This window comes from Pan paniscus, chromosome 10, assembly GCF_029289425.2.
Source record: "Pan paniscus chromosome 10, NHGRI_mPanPan1-v2.0_pri, whole genome shotgun sequence".
Classification (NCBI taxonomy): Eukaryota; Metazoa; Chordata; class Mammalia; order Primates; family Hominidae; genus Pan; species Pan paniscus.
In genome coordinates, this window is record NC_073259.2 from 88,704,922 (window position 1) to 88,722,410 (window position 17,489).

The following is a 17,489-nucleotide window of genomic DNA, read 5'->3' on the forward strand; positions in this document are numbered from 1 at the left end:
CATGAAATTTTCAGAAGAAACTAGAATTTGTAAAATAATAATAATTTATAATGACAACTTTGACAAATGGTACAAAGTCATAGTGAAAAATAATGAGAAATTTGATTGCATAACAATATAAATTTTTGTATGGCAAAATTGATAGACAAATTCATGGACAAATGACAAACTAAGAAGAAAATTTTAATTAATATGACAAAAGGCGATATGTAGCCTTCTGTTTTTAACATACTTTTTTTAAAATAAAAGTGAGAAAATGTGAAAGGCAGTTAATAGGAAAGGCATTAAAATGGTCAGTAAACATAAGGAAAGAAGCTCAGTTTCACTTGTATTTAAGGAAATCAAAATAAATATTATGAGACATCAATTTGTATTTGTACAAAGAACATAAAGTGTTTAATAATACCTTGTGATAGTGAAAGTAAGAGAAAATAGAATTTTTCAAACACTTTGGTTCAGAGTATGAATTGTTAGAGAACAATTGAGAAATGTTTTTCAAAATTTGGAATGCATATATATAAAATCTAAAAATTTTACTGCTGGTAGTATATTCTACAAGTACACTCCTATATATATGCAATATGCAAAAATTTCAATTATATCTATTCAACATTTTATAATTACAAAGTGAATCATTTAAATAATAATAAAAGGTTAAATAACTACATTATTATATATTCAAACAGTGGAATACTGTATAGCTTTTAAAAATAATTAACTACATATCTTTGTTTATGCTGATATGGAAAGACATAGGTAAATGAAAAAAAACGATTTGCAGAACAGATTGTATATCACTCCATTTGTAGCTAAAGAAAATTAGAATATAAAGAATATGTATAGAAAATTCTGGAAATATATACAAGGACATATTAATAGTCATTGTCTCTGGGTGGTAGAAATATGGGAGAAGAAATAACTTTTTAAAATTTACCGCCATCTGTGAAATTGGAATGTTATATTATGAACTCCTTTGTATTACTTTTATAGTAAAAAAAGTAGTAACAATTTAAAAAGCCAATTAGCATTGATTCCTTATATTTTCTTCTAGATAATAATAACAGAGTAAAGCTGATAGCTGACGCTAGTGTTCCAGGTTCGGATTATATTAATGCCAGCTATATTTCTGTAAGTTACTATTTTATATATTTTATAATTGTATAAACATAATTACTGAAATTGTATTATCTTTCCAATTACTTAAAACAACAAATTTATTACAACTCCTATGGATCTTAATATGCTAGTTATTTACAACCACATTGTGTACCCTCATTTTATAGATGTGGATATGGATATGCCTAACAGAGATACTAACTTATCAAAAATTATTTCACCAGTGCGCGGCAGATGTTCAACTTCAGGCTACACATCCCTGATCTTTCCACTAATTCATATGCTTTGTTAATGTTTTCTCCATATGCAATGAGGTTTGCCAATCTCTGTGAATTAAAAATTATCAAATGGACAGTTATGTCCATATAACATGAAAATCTATTATGCAGCTCTTCCCTTCTAGATCTGCAGTCCTTCAAGCGGGTAATAATGCCATCACCATCATAGGTACATTGAAACCTTATATGCACTCAAGATCTCCACTTGGTTTGCAAGTTCATGGAATCTTAAAGAAGGAAGTGCCCTGAATTTGACCATTCACCTTGGAACTCTAAAAAATTCCTGTCAGCCTCTTTTGGCATTGATTCATCCACTTCTTCCTAAGACAGGGGATTCTATCTCTAAACAACTCTGCTTTGCAGTTGTTGGGTTTTTTTTAAACCAAGTTATGTCTCTTTATATTCTTACCCACTGACTTAAATTCTAATGCATAGCAAGCTTAACCATCTTCATTATGGTGAATCTACAAATACATGAAGATTTCCTCGCTGCCCACACTCTCCATAGGCTTTTTCTTATCCATAGGTCTTCTCATCCATGCCCGCTATTTCCTTCAGTTCTATTAAGGCTCTTGTTATATGACGTTCCACCCTTTCTCCAACATCAAACATACTTGTGCTGTGTCTCATTCCCTCCAAGCCTTTGTCATGGAGGAAAAAAAGAATTAGTTCTAAATCTGATATTGGTTGATAATTAATCTAAAATTACAATCATATATTGGGTCCTGTTGTCAAAGGAGTGAATAATGGGAGTATTTAAGACTTTAAGACTTTTTAACCAGAGAAGTGAAGGAAAGTTTAGAGAAGCTAAGGTATTCTTTAAATTTCATTCTATTTTAATGCTAGAACTTTAAATCTGTATTTAAAGAATTACATGAATTTACTACTATGGTAACATTTTATTCATTTATCAAATGATTGATTCCCTCTAAAATGTAATTCAAAATGTAAACATTTTGGTGAAATCTTATGCTTACAATTTCCATTATAATCTAAACTCTACAGCATGTTAAAGTTTTACTTGGACTTACAAAATGATGCATATATGCATTTAGATATTTAAATTTCATCACTACTCTAATAATCAAATGCCATCAAGCAGGACAAGGACAACTGGTTGTATCAGTGACCTATTGATTTGTATCATTTTTTATTCACCAATAAGTAGATACAAATCAACAGCTCATATTGTCTAATGTTCCATAAGGCATGACAGTACAGGATATGAATATAATTAAGAAGAAAAACAGACAATTTTAGCAGGTGTAGCTGAACCACACAGATTATGTAAGCAAAGTAATTTTCGCAAACCCCCAGTGTCCCCTTGAAATATGGTAGGTTGTCAGCATACAACTATGAGCAAATGATAACGTGGTATGAGCAATAAACTAGGAAGCCTGAAGATATATATTCTGCTGTAATCAAGTGATGTTGTAATATAATAAATCTTACAACAACGTCACTATGACCCAATGTAATGATATGCATAATCATTGCTGAGCTGCATGGTAAGCAGGCTCAGATGGAAGGCACTTTACAAGAAGGCGGATTTCTATATTGGGGCTGGCAGTGTACTGTAGCACTCAGAGAAATCTCCTTTGCTCAGCATGTCAAGAACAGATGGGAACAGATGTAGCAATGATACTGCAGTGGCCCTCACTTTCCACCTACATATTCCTACAATCTTCACCTTAGAAAGAATGTCTGGTATCTCAATTTCCCCCTACTCCCAAATTTTATTCGAAAGCACTTCCAATTGAAAGTTTATGAACACTTGTCCCAGGAGCAAAAGACAGAGGTCATCTATGAATGGATTCCGGGTTTCAATTTCTTTGGAAGCTATGGCAAAGGGAAGAGAACTATAGAGGGAGGTAGGAAAGAAAGCAAAATAACTAGTGTTCAGATAGAAACATGAAAAACTGAAGTCTGGGGAAGAGACAGAGGAGGACCAGCATATGGTCTGAGGGATGTATGTTAAGACTGGGACACTCCAGCCCAGGGTTTATAACTAGGTTAACATGCCAATGTGTGTTTTCCTCTGCCCTTGGCCATTCTCGAGAATGGTGCTCCCAGAGTTAGGACTTGGAAAGGCTGGAAGATTTTGATGAAGGATAGACTGTGAAAGAGGTAGGAAGAAGTGATATTGCAGCCCCATAATCTGCCACCAACTGTACAAATGAGTTTAGAAAGGTTTTCAAGAGGGTCAAAAATGAAAATACTATGATTTTAGGTATAAGAGGAAGGCTTATAATTAATTTTGAGGAAGGATCGTCAAAATTATCTCTCCTGTCAATTTCAGATGCCTGCAATTACTTTAACTTGATGACAGCTTTTAACACAACTAGAGATTAAAGGCTATCATGCAAATGGTTGCAGTAACATTAGAAACATCAGATTTGTTCCTATGTTGACAGAGCATTATAATACTAAAGGATATTGTGTCCCTGAAAAAGTGAAATGAAAATGACAAGAGATACATTTTATAAATCAAAATCAATTTATTAATATTGATCGTCCTCTCTTTGATCCCTCCACACTTTGTATATTTAGCATAGCCTTTGTCAGATTCTAACTCACAGTGATCTCATTTATTAATTGCCTTCTCTGTGTGAGGAAGAGCATAAGGTACTGGGCACTATATGAGGATAAGCATGTATATTTCCTCTTATCTTAGTACCACGTAAGGATGGAGATTCAGTCTTCATGATCTTACTATCAATCCTTCAGTATGAATTGAGGACCCCTAAAACACATACATATGAAAACACAAACACACATGCATGTTTATATACATCATTTACAAGGATTTGCTAGACAGTTTGGGGGATATTAAGATGAAGAATCTCTACTTTTAATGACATCGTAATCATACAAGAGGAAAAAATATATATATATACACACGTATATGTGTGTATACATAAATATATTTGTATATGTGTATATACAGTTATATTTTATATGTCTATATTTTATATATGTATATATAATATAAACATATATACATTTTGTATGTATGTATCTAGATATGTATATGCATGTATATAAATTATCCCACTATTCACTCCTTTAGCAATAGGACCCAATATATATATTGTAATTTTGGAATAATTATCAAACAATATAGAATATGGTGATATATTTTTATATGCCTATATGTATACATTTGTATATAAACATATACATATATGTGTATATGTACACACATATATGTACACATACACACATATACTTATAGGCATATACAAATATATCACCATCAATGCCCAACACATTTTCTTTAGCATAATAAAGCAATTGAGGGTGTTTGCAGGAGTAAATATAAACTGCACATTTTACATTTTTTTCCCTAGAGCTTATATGGGTAAATAAAGAAAACCTGTTCAAGGACATTGATAGGCACTAAAATGTCATTATTTCCTGTATAATATGGATAAACTTTAACATAAAAAAATCTGCAATTTTTGGAAACCTTCACATTTATAGAGCACTTCAAAATTTTCAAAGCAGTTTCACATTCCTTATTTTACAAATAGTATTCAAAATGACTCTCTGAGGTGTGCAAGAAAATAATGATTATCTCTAATTTATAATTAGGAAACTGAAGATTAGCTTATTTAAGTAGCCTGCTCTACAGGGTACACTATTAGAAAGGACTAAAGTCAAAACGAGTATTCTAGTTTCTAGGCCTATACATTGTTTTCATTATTCAAACTTACTGTCTTCTTCTATACAAATTTAATGAAATACCTTATCTTCATTAAACTTAATGCTAGAATTATTGAGAAAGTATGCAGATAATTAGGTTCGCACCATTCAACATTCACAAAGTTAAATCTCAAAGGATGAAAAGAAGGATTGGTCTGACCTTCTCCATCTCATATGCTATTCTAAAACTAATTGTATCTGCATATACAAATTCACTGGATATAACTGAATAACTGCTGTATGAGATTAGAATAAAGCATAAAAATATTGATTTGGAAGCAATATTTAAATTACTTTTTTAGCATGTAGTTCTACAATACCTGAGATGTAGTAGGCATTTAATAATTGTTGAGTTCATAAAAAGGAGGATTATATTTAGATGGGTAAATACATATGCTTCAGAGTTCAAATGGACCTGAGTTCAAATTCCTTCTCTGCATTTTTGTAGCTGTATGACCTGAAACTTTCTGAGTGAAGTTTCTACACTGATAAAGTAGGAATAATAATCAACCCTACTTTATTCATTCCTACTAAATCATATTTCAATTATTCACTGAATTACACATTGGAAGCACTTAATAAATACATGTTATTTTTATTGCTGTTGATGTTTCATGGTAGTAGATTCTACATTTTCCTGGCTGATAATCCAGAGGAAAATCTCTGAGCTAATTTAAGTATTGCAATGAAAAGTGGCATCCGTGGGTAAAGGTCGTAATGAAAGTTGACATGTGGAATGAAACTTACACTTTGTTCCATGTATCACAGAGATTTAAAAACCAGTAAACTCTATATTCCAATTAAAGGGCAAAAGTCCAGGCAAGAAGTTTCCTCTCAGAAAAACTCAAAAGTTTGCACACACGTATTCAAAGGTAGAAGCAGAAATAGCAAACAGAATTGACATACTTTCTTCATTTTCATAAGATACAATGGAAATATCTCCAAAACACCTTTGGGCAAACATTTTACCTGGTGTTTTACCATTTTCTGAAATAAATTAGCCATTACAGGAAGAAAACTTAAATGTGTCTTAGCTTCTTTACATGAGAATCAAGGGGGAAATGTGACCATATAAAGATATATTTAAATAACAGATAATACATAGATATATGTATTAAGAAGAAATGTAAAATAATATTTCAAATCCTGGAAAACTGAGATCATATAATGTTAGTTTTGTAAATAAGTTGTAACAAGATTGTATAGGAATAATCCAAATTATTTATATATGTGTATATATATAAAATATACAGTATAATATTTAGTATACAACATGTGATATATTGTCTATATTACTCTGTGTGGAACCTACTCCTCCCTTACAGGTACTGGCTTTCTGGCCTTGCTTACCAGTGGGTCTGCATACCCTCCCGTATGTACTCAGCATAGAGAAGGGTCAAGTTGCCTCAGTCCTCAGTGCCACCTCCACATCATTCTCTATCTCTCTGCCCTAAAATTGCCAGCTTGAATTCATGCTGTCAAGCATAGGACACACCATTGCTCTTTTTGGAAGTTAACTACCATCCCCTAAGTCACTTTCTCTTGTTTCTTAAAGATTTCACTCCAGGATCACTGCTCCTCTCTCATCACTCTTCTGTCATAATTATTGATGATGTCAAAATTCATATAAAATATTGACCCATAGCCCTGCTCATCACTTTCTGGACCTCTTGTCTTGCAGTGACTTGCCTTCCATGTGACCTCATCACTTTCTGCCATGTTCACAACCTAGACCTTTTCACCACCAAGAATTGTAGCCTCTCCATAATCTTGATTGCAGATGTCTCACTATCTGTCCAAATCCTTCTTTCCAGATCACTGGACTCTGATAATTCTTCAACCCTGCTCTGCCCTACAGCTCTTTGATTCTATCAAATTTTCCATTTTTCCTAACCCAATCAAGACTTCATTTTTTTTCTTGCTCAGCTTGAACTGCATGCCTATTTGTTTCCTTTCCTCTATTGTATATTCCTCAACTCTCAAATTTATCTCTTATATTCTCGACCTTTTGATAAATCCCCAAACTTTGCTAAATAAAACCCTCCATGGATTCTTCTCTGTGTTACTGGAAGTGTATTGGAGAAAAATTCATGATCAAGCCAAAATATCTCACTTTAAACTCATGGCCACTAACCTCAAAAACACAGCCTCCTAATCTATTCAATCTCCCTTTCTTCTGGGAGATTCTTTCTCCTTCTTCTTTCTCCTCTGGCCTCTAACACTATATTCCTCATTTTCACCTACATCTGATGGCCTTGTTTATATTTCACTGATAAAACAAAAGCAATTAAAAGAGAACATTCACAAGGTCCCCTACCTGTCTGCATCTGTGTCCATATACTCAGTCTTTCTCCTGTGACTGCATATGAAGTGTCCTAGTCCCTGATAACAGCCAACCCTTTCACTTGGACACTACATGACCTCTCCCTTTGCCTCTCAAGAACATGGGTTGAGGAATTCTGTCTTCTGCATCATCAATTTTTCTCTTTTAGCAGCTAAACAAATCTATTGTAATTTCTTACATCATAAAAATATCTTGATATTATAGGTTTCTCTCTACTTCTCTATTGTTCTGTGTTTTATTTACATTATAGCCCCTTGAAGAATTGTCAACACTTACTATCTTCAATTCCCTTCTCTTATTTCTTCAGCACCCTCAAATAAGACTTGGATACTAAGCAAGCACAACACCGAATCAGCTATTTTCAAGGTCACCAATTAACTACTCAGAAAATTAGCCTTAAGTCTCAGTCTCCAATTTATTTGACTTTTCAGCAGCTCTGACTCTTTTATCTTAGTCTCATAGGTTCTATCTCATCTTCTAGACCTGCAAACAAAATAATTTAGAGCTCAGTACTTGAATTTACTATCTCTTTCCAAACTCTTTTTCTTGGTGATTGTAAGAGTCAGGGTTCTCTAGAGGGACAGAACTAACAGGATAGATGTATATATGAAGGGGCGTTTATTAAGGAGTGTTGACTCACACAATCACAAGGTGAAGCCCCAAAATAGGCCATCTGCAAGCTGAGGAGCAAGGAAGCCAGTCTAAGTCCCAAAATCTCAAAAGTAGGGAAGCTGATAGTGCAGCCTTCAGTCTATGACCAAAGGGCCATGGCAAATTACTGGTGCAAGTCCCAGAGTCCAAAAGCTGAAGTACATGGAGTCCGATGTTCTAGGGCAGGAAGCATCCAGCATTTCCCAGTCCACTGACTCAAATGTTAATCTCGTTTGGCAATACCCTCACAGACACACCCAGAAACAATACTTTGTGTTCTTCAATCCAATCAAGATGACACTCAATATTGACCATCGCAGTGATGTCATCCAATTTTCATGACTTTAAGTAAGAGATATGAGCTGATTACTTTCAAATTTATGTCTCTAGTTTGGACTTCTTACTGAATTCTAAAGTCATATATCTAATTGCCTTCGTGGCATTCCTACTTGAATATCTAATAGTGATTTCAAACATAATATGTCCAATGTGAGTTTTTTATTTTTCCTGCAAATCTGTTCATACTAAAACCTCAAAAGCACAGGCAGTAAAAGCAAAAATATACAAATGGGATTATATCAAAGTAAAAATCATATGCACACAAAGGAAACAATCAACAGAATGAAGAGACAATCTGCAAAATGGGAGAAAATATTTGCAAACTATTCATCCAACAAGGGATTAATATCCAAAATATACCAGGAACCCAACTCAATAGCAGAAAAAAAATCCAATTTAAAAATGGGCAAATCAGCTGAATGAACATCTCTCAAAAGAAGACATACAAATGGCCAACAGACATATGAAAGAATGCTCAACATCACTAATCATCAAGGAAAAAAAAATCAAAACCACAATGAAATACCATCTCTCCCCATTTAGAATGGTTATTATCAAAAAGACAAAAAATAACAAATGCCAGCAAGAATGCAGAGAAAGTGGAATTATTACACACTATTATACACTATTTAGCTTTCCTCAGAAAACTAAAATACAACCATCATTATGACCCAGCAATACCACTACTGGGTATATATCCAAAGGAAAGAAAATCAGTATGTCAAAGGCATATCTATGCTTACGCAATAAGTGCTGCAGCACTATTCACAATAGACGAGATAAAGAATCAGCCTAAGTATTCATCAACAGATGAATGAATAAAGAAAATATGCCATATATACGCAATGGAATACTATTTAGCCATGTAAAAGAATGAAATCCTGTCATTTGTGGCAACATGGATGAGCTTGGAGAACATTATGATAATTGAAATAATCCAGGAACAGAAAAATAAATACCACATGTTCTCACTTATGCAGAGGCTGAAAAAGTTGATCTCGTGAAAGTAGAGAGTAGAATAGTGGTTAAAAGCTGGGAAGGGGAAGAGGTGAGAGTAAGAGATTGGTTAATGGATGCAAAATTACAGCTAGATAGGAGAAATAAATTCTAGTGTCTATAGCTCTGTAGTGTGACTATAACAAACCACAATTTATTGTATATTTTCAAATAGCTAGAAGAGCAGAATTTCATGTTCCCAACATAAAGAAATGATAAATGTTTAAGGAGATGGATGTGCTTGTTACCCTGACTTGAGTATTACACATTGCATACATGTATGAAAATTGTCACACTGTATTCCATAAAAATGTGCAATTATTATGTGTCAAAATAATAAGAAAAGATTATTAAAAACTGCTCATCTGGAGTCTTCCCCATCTTCCTTTGGAGTCATTATTGATTTCTGTGTTTCTCTCATACCTCATATCAAATCTATTAGCAAATTTGGTTGGTTTTGCCTTCAAAATGTATCCATATCTGATCACTTCTCACCATCTCCATTGATATCACCCATGCTACCAATATTTCTTGGCTGAATTGTTACAATAACCCTCTAACTATTCTCCCTCCTTTCACCTTTTAAACTCCCATAGGTTGGTCTATGGAGGCCCACATGAAACTGTTAAACCACACACTATGTTTGAAACCTTTCAGTGACTTTCTGTGTCATTCAGAGTAAAAAGCAAAGTCTTATAATTACTTTTTAGGACCTAAAGCACCACTTATCCTCCCTGCTTTTTCTAGCCATTATCCGTTACTCTTCCCCCTCATTTACTCTACTCCAGGCACCTGCTGTTCCTAGAACATTCCTGACACCCTTCTCCTTTAAGGTCGTTGGACTTGATTTTCCTTCTACCCACAATTCTTTTCCCCCGAATCCTGCAGGCCTCACTTCCTTCCTTCTTCAAAACTTTCTTCACATTATCACTAGTGATATGTGAAGTTTGGAGATGGGCTGGAGAACACTATGATAAGTGAAATAAGCCAGGAACAGAAAAATAAATACCGCATATTCTCATGAAGTATTTATTTTTTCTGAATAACCTATTTCTGAACAGCCTATTTCCTGAAAAGCCTATTTTCTGAAAACTTTCTCTCATAGCCTTTATCACTTTTATAAATTCTATGTAATTTGCATACGTAATATACATTAATAGACAATGTCTATTTCTCCTAATGATAAAATAAATGAGGGTAGGAATTTCAGTGTCTTTGGTCAGTGACGAACCCCCAGCTCCTAAAATAGTGCCTGGAATGTAATAGTCACTCACAAATATTGATTCAGTGGAGAATGTGCATATTTTAAAAATCTGTAAAGAAATCAACCAAAATGTTAATGGTCCTTCACTCTGGATAGTGGGATTACAGGTGAATTCTACTTTCTATTATATATTTTTCTAAATTTTCAAAATATTCTACATTTAACATATATTATTTTTAATAAGAAAAGATCCCTCACACTTTAACTACATATTTAGGTCTTTCGGTTGAGACTGGAAAGACAGAAAAGCTGCAGTATACTGTGCATTTAAGAGACTCAAGATTTTCTACAAGCAAATGTTCCTGGCTTGCACTGTAATTTGGGAAAATCACCTAAAGTGCCTCCTCATTATTCCTTAAAGTAAAATAAACTTGCTGGATTACATTTTAGAGTCCCTTGAAAATTTAAATATATGTTATTTTTTGTATATTACTATTCTCTGACTACTGAGACAATTTCAACGTAAAAAAGTAAATGTTACCTTTTATTCCACATTCCTTAAAGCATCTTCCTGTTTGAAATAGATGTCATTCCATTACTACTTTTTAACTTATACATTACCTTTCTTTAAAAGAAATCCACAGATACTGTTCACAATTATATAAACTCAAGTGTCATGCTTTTATGTTCCAGGTAAATAGACCAAATTTCAGAGAAATTTGATAAATATACACAAGGATGTCATAATAGATTTAAGACAGATCTCATGTCCTATGAGTTTACTGTATTAGCAAAATGAAACTTCATATTACTATGTTTTTCTTGGGTCAGAACTCCAGACAGTAAATGCCACTAGACTAATGACTAATGCCACAGTTTAAGTAGATAAGTAATTTCTTAGAGGAAGAGTGTACATATATCTGCACAACCAATAAATACATGGCAAAACCATCATGGAGTGGGTTTAGAGAGCTGGTTCTGGGCTCAACCTGCCTTACCAATTTTGAGATCTTGGCAAGTTACTTCACCTTTCTAAGCTTCAATATCTTCATCTATAAAATGAGCATAATATTAGTAGTAATTCACAATGATTTTATAAGAATATTGAATATAAGATGCTTAGCAAACTGCTACAAAGACTCAGACTTAAGACCTTTATTAAGTTCTGTTATTATTGTAAATATTATTATGTAGTCCTTAATGTTTTATTCAAAAGTTAGACATAAATTTTGAGAACCATTTGTTGTGTAGTATATCAGATTGTGAGGATAAATTTAGACGTTGGAAATTTTGAGTATTTAAGATTATCTAGTATTTATGGTATTCTAAAATATTAGGTAATTTTACAACCAGCATATGTTTCATGCATTGATTGAAAACTAAAACACTGTGAACACAGTGATGCAGTGTTTGTAATTATATCCTTCTAGGGTTATTTATGTCCAAATGAATTTATTGCTACTCAAGGTCCACTACCAGGAACAGTTGGAGATTTTTGGAGAATGGTGTGGGAAACCAGAGCAAAAACATTAGTAATGCTAACACAGTGTTTTGAAAAAGGACGGGTAAGTGATTTGAAAATGTTTTAGAAATGTTGTTTTACGATTGTGTTAACATATGTGTGAATATTTCATCTAATACTGTGAGTCATCAATAACCTGGACATCTATAAAGTAATTTTAACTTAGTTGTAATAACTGTGGTATACATATATATCAATATAACAATGACGTTTATGACTGATGATTTTCTCTGAATGCAGATCAGATGCCATCAGTATTGGCCAGAGGACAACAAGCCAGTTACTGTCTTTGGAGATATAGTGATTACAAAGCTAATGGAGGATGTTCAAATAGATTGGACTATCAGGGATCTGAAAATTGAAAGGGTAAAAAAAAAGGGGGGGGACGAGAGAACATGATATAAAATATGATTGATCTAAATGTCTAAAATAAAATTAATTTCTAGAACTATCCCTTTCAAGGATACCTGTATATTCAACAATGCTTTTGTATTGTCTTCTGAACAGAATTTTGAATCGATATCCAACTTTAGTATCAATGTCACTGTATTTGTTCCAGATCACTCTAGTTAAAGTCTGTATTAACCAATTAGCATCACATTCTTAGGTTGACAAGAGCAGAAAAAGGAGAGAAAATGATGAGATCACTAGCTTTATTTTATCTAATGAAGAAACTGTAATATTTGACTTGAGACAGCAATTTCCCAAGTCACTCATCTCCTGAATCCTAATAATTTGATTTTCTATTTAATCTGCAGCCAGATAGAAAAGGTAGTAGGGGACCTCACTTTATGAGATCTTTATGGGATCACTTTATGGGATCACTTTATGGGATCTCAGTTTATATAAATGCCTATACACACAGAAGATGATATAAGGATCTTTACACCTTTCACATAACAGATGCTCAATACCTGTGTATGGAATAATTTGTGAATATGTTCATTTAAGTTTTGGGTCAAAATTGTTTCAATACCTATTATTCTGAGTGCTACAAAATGGCATACTATATTTGAATATTAATGTCCTATATTAACATTTATTTCCAAGCTTTCTTATGTTTTCATTCATATTGAAAGGCAATTCTCTTTATTGTAACAATAAAAACTCTCTTATAGGAAATAATGAAAACATTTTGTTTGGTTTGGTAAATTGTCATTTTTAAAAGATCACCTTCAAAAACTGGGACAATTGCCTTCAACCTTCATTGTGGAACTTAAATAATTTTGTCATTCATTAATCCGTCCCTTTGTCTAGCATGGGGATTGCATGACTGTTCGACAGTGTAACTTTACTGCCTGGCCAGAGCATGGGGTTCCTGAGAACAGCGCCCCTCTAATTCACTTTGTGAAGTTGGTTCGAGCAAGCAGGGCACATGACACCACACCTATGATTGTTCACTGCAGGTAAGAAAGCGATCAGAAATGGCCTTTGAACCCATTGGTCTTTTTATTATTATAATTCCATTGGTTATTTTTTATAAAATGTTCATGTAAATTTCTTCCAGCTTGCCGTCTTCAGAGATTTCACATTTAGCATTTCTAGACACATTGGTATGATTTATGTTTTCTGACATGATAGATCTAAATCAGTCTTGACTCGAGTCTTTTTCACAATTGAAGTTTGGAGATTAGAGGAAAATGTAGTATGAATTCTACTTAAATGAGATACTCAGAATAGGTAAATAAATAGAAACAGAAAGTAGAGTTGTGGTTATTAGTGAGGAGGGAGATGAAAAATTATTATCTAATGGGTACAGACCTTCTATTTGGGATGATGAAAAGTTCTGGAAATATATAGTGTTGATATTTGCACAACATTGAGAATATACTTAATGCCACTGAATTGTACATGTAATGGTCAAAATGGTAGATTCTCTGTTATTCATCTTTCACCACAATAAAAAGATTTTTTTTAAAGTAACAATAACTTTTAATATTTTTAACAGGAGTGTACTATAATTAATGTGGTTAAATACTGTACGTAAGAAAAGATAAATTCATTCAGTTTTTAAACTTTTATTTTAAAAAACTCAATATGTAATTTAAATGATTATACATTTTCCATAAATTTCTGGATTTTTAAAATTATAAGACTAATACGTAAATGCTTGCTCATTATAAAATATATGAACAATGCTTATATTTATAAAACATGTAGAACAAAAAGTAAAAGCCTCATTTTTACCTTCTCAATTTTAAATCCCTCTATATAGGTATAAAGCTTAATATAATGGTATATACTAAAAACAGTATAACAATTTGCTTCTACAGTCAATGATTGATTTTATGCTGGCATCACTGATGATTAAAACCTTTGATGGACAGTAGCTGTCTTCAGTTTCTCTGTATCATGCAAATACACTGCCATGGGCACTAAAAGAAAAGTACTTTCTCCTTTTTAGCCTCAAAAAGAATAGAGTCTCCTCCTTTGTGATTTAAATAAGAGATAAGAAGAAAGTATGTTCATATTATTGACCATCTTTAAATATCATTTGAAAACCATCTACTAAGTATTTATCTCCAACTTCAACTTCTCACCTTGACTTTAGACTTCTACATTTAGCTTCCAATTCAACTTGACAGACTGAATGACTAAAAAGTTCTAGAAATTTGATGTGTACAAAACAGAACACTTGACTCAATCTCCAAATTCACCCCTGCTCTGTTGTTCCTATCTTGGTAAAAAGCAAGTTTTTCTGTTTGAGCCAGAAACCCTGGAGTCATCCTTGATTCTGCTTCCTCTCACATTCCACATCTAACCCACCAGCAATACTTTCATCCCTGACTACCCCACACTCCTCACTGTACTCTCACCTCCCTGGTCTCCCCTGATTTTTGAACATTCAAAAATGCTCCCACCTCAGGTCTGTTCTCATTTTGCTTCTTCTGGCTACCATGATCTTCTCCCAGATACCCACATGGTGTGCTCCCTAACCTTATGCTAGTTTCTTTTCAAAGATTACATTATCAGAGAAGTTTTGTCTGCTGACCCTATCCTACCCTATCACCCTCTATCTCCTTAACCTGATTCATCTTTTTTTCAGTATGAGACTTCTTACTACCAGGCACATTCTTGGTCTGTTTATTTATGTGTCGTTTTCCTCTGGACTATAAACTCTGTAAGTGCAGGGACTTTGCATTGTTCACTGCTATGATCCAGGTGCCCAGAACAGTGTTTGACACTCAAAATATATTTAACAATTCAATGGCTGTGTGGCATATATATATATACATGTTACTATACTCAGTTTTATGTTATAGGCTCACAATTTCTTAGGTCAAATCATAGGAACTTGCCAATATTTGAATGTTTCTTACTACAGAACTACAAAAATGGCAGTTTCATGTGGTTCAAAGTAATATTTATAAGACTAGATGAACTTTCAAAAATTTTTTTCGACTAACTTCCTCTATTAACCATTTAATTTCCTAGGAATCTTGTCTTTCTGATAATAGGAATTTCTGACAATAGGAATTTCCGACAATAGGAATTTCCGAATCAATCTTGTGAGGTTTATCAGTTAACAGTTTCTATGGAGCATATACCTGTCTTTGAGTATTGATGTAATTTTTTAAATGAAAATAGTTTTTCAATTTTATTATCTATAGGAGGCAAAATAAATTCTAGAGAAAGAAAGTGAAAAGGACAATTGCAACACTATTTTTCAAAATGAAGCAAAGAAAATGCTATATAAGCTAAATATTCTACATTTGTAACATTTAGCATTTCTGCTGGTAACTGAATATTTGGTCAATACAGAGTCTCTGGTATTAAGAATTTTCAATGATTTTTTAAAAATCTCTATACTTCAACAACACCCCCTAAAATATTAAGAAATAAGAGGTTAAGTTCCACTGATTAAAGAAAGACAAACTCAAATATTTGATGGCATATTAATGATAATCATCTTGCCTTGTTTAAACACAGTCTTGGTAACCATAAAAAATCCAAAGACACTCCAAAGAAAATCTGCCTCCAAATAAGAGAAGAAACTGTTAGAATTTATTGCTATCATAGCTCATTATCTTTATCCCCATCAAAATGAACAACCCTTTGCTGAATAATTTTCATGTAATTTACCCTTCCTGTAGTGCTGGAGTTGGAAGAACTGGAGTTTTTATTGCTCTGGACCATTTAACACAACATATAAATGACCATGATTTTGTGGATATATATGGACTAGTAGCTGAACTGAGAAGTGAAAGAATGTGCATGGTGCAGAATCTGGTAAGATCTCTAAACCTGCACTGCATTCTAAAGTTCTAGAATTTCCACATGGGAGATCTTAGTGGCAGCAATCTGGATGGACATGAGCTTGAAGCTGTGGACACCTTCTTTTCCTACATTATAAGCCTTTTGGGGAGGATTCGGGAGGGCAGCTGATAGAGATTATAGGAGAACTCATGTCCACATGCCGTAGTCACCCTGCAGCATTGTTACTGATGGCTCATCTTAACTTGTTATACTGATAGGCATGTAGGAAGTAACATAAAATTGATTTATCTTTATCGTTTAGCAACTTTGGGATATCTGGAAATGAACTCAAATCAATATCTTTTGAATATCATTATCTTTTGAAAAGTTATAAATGGGAAAACAGTTTAAAATATTGACTGTAATGCAGTTCTATGGGTTTTACTTCTCCATATTTATCCCTATTGCATACCAGTACTAATAATGATTATTGTAGCACGCTATCAACTATTAACTGTGAGTTTTTTGTTTGTTGTTTTGGCTTATAGGCAAAAAATATTTACAAAATATATACAATTTTTATTTTAAAAAATCACACAATACTATGGTAATGAGGCTTAAAACCCTCTACTGAGTGTCTACTGGGTTCCAGGAGCTATACTAGACCCTTCACATATATTATCTTATTTAATCTTTATTAAATTGAATTCTTTATTTGTAAGGCAGGGCCAGTAAAACCATAAATATTACTGGCTCTGCTTTACAAACAGGGAAGCACATGTTCCAAGCAGTTAAATGATATTCCAAGATAATATTACTGATAAGTGCCAGAGCCAAAATTCAAGCCCTAGTCTGTATTACTACAATATACACAATATTCCTATCTGTAGCTTTGGATTGGAATTTGTATGTTACACAAATAGAGATTCTCTTGCAGTAAATATGCAGGCCTGCTGTAACAGTATTTTCCAGGTTACATTCTAGAAAACAGAAGTGGTATCAAAGTAGTTAAACATTTCAGAAAAAGAGTTATCTGCTAAAATAAGTATGAGAAAGAAATTAAACTGATTTTTAAAGACATAAATTTTTAGGATCTTAATGTTAATTTCACTGACAATTACAAAGATAGAGCCCTAT

General features: G+C 33.1%; 1 protein-coding gene across 1 annotated transcript in view; it reads left to right on the forward strand.

Moving 5' to 3' along the window:
- PTPRQ (protein tyrosine phosphatase receptor type Q) overlaps positions 1 to 17,489 on the forward strand; it is a 242,407-nt gene that overhangs the window by 219,070 nt on the left and 5,848 nt on the right. The window contains exons 39-43 of the mRNA XM_003811662.4: positions 1,052 to 1,128; positions 12,064 to 12,198; positions 12,396 to 12,521; positions 13,413 to 13,561; positions 16,250 to 16,385. Coding sequence (XP_003811710.3) covers positions 1,052 to 1,128; positions 12,064 to 12,198; positions 12,396 to 12,521; positions 13,413 to 13,561; positions 16,250 to 16,385 — 623 coding nt within the window. The remainder of the gene's footprint in view (positions 1 to 1,051; positions 1,129 to 12,063; positions 12,199 to 12,395; positions 12,522 to 13,412; positions 13,562 to 16,249; positions 16,386 to 17,489) is intronic.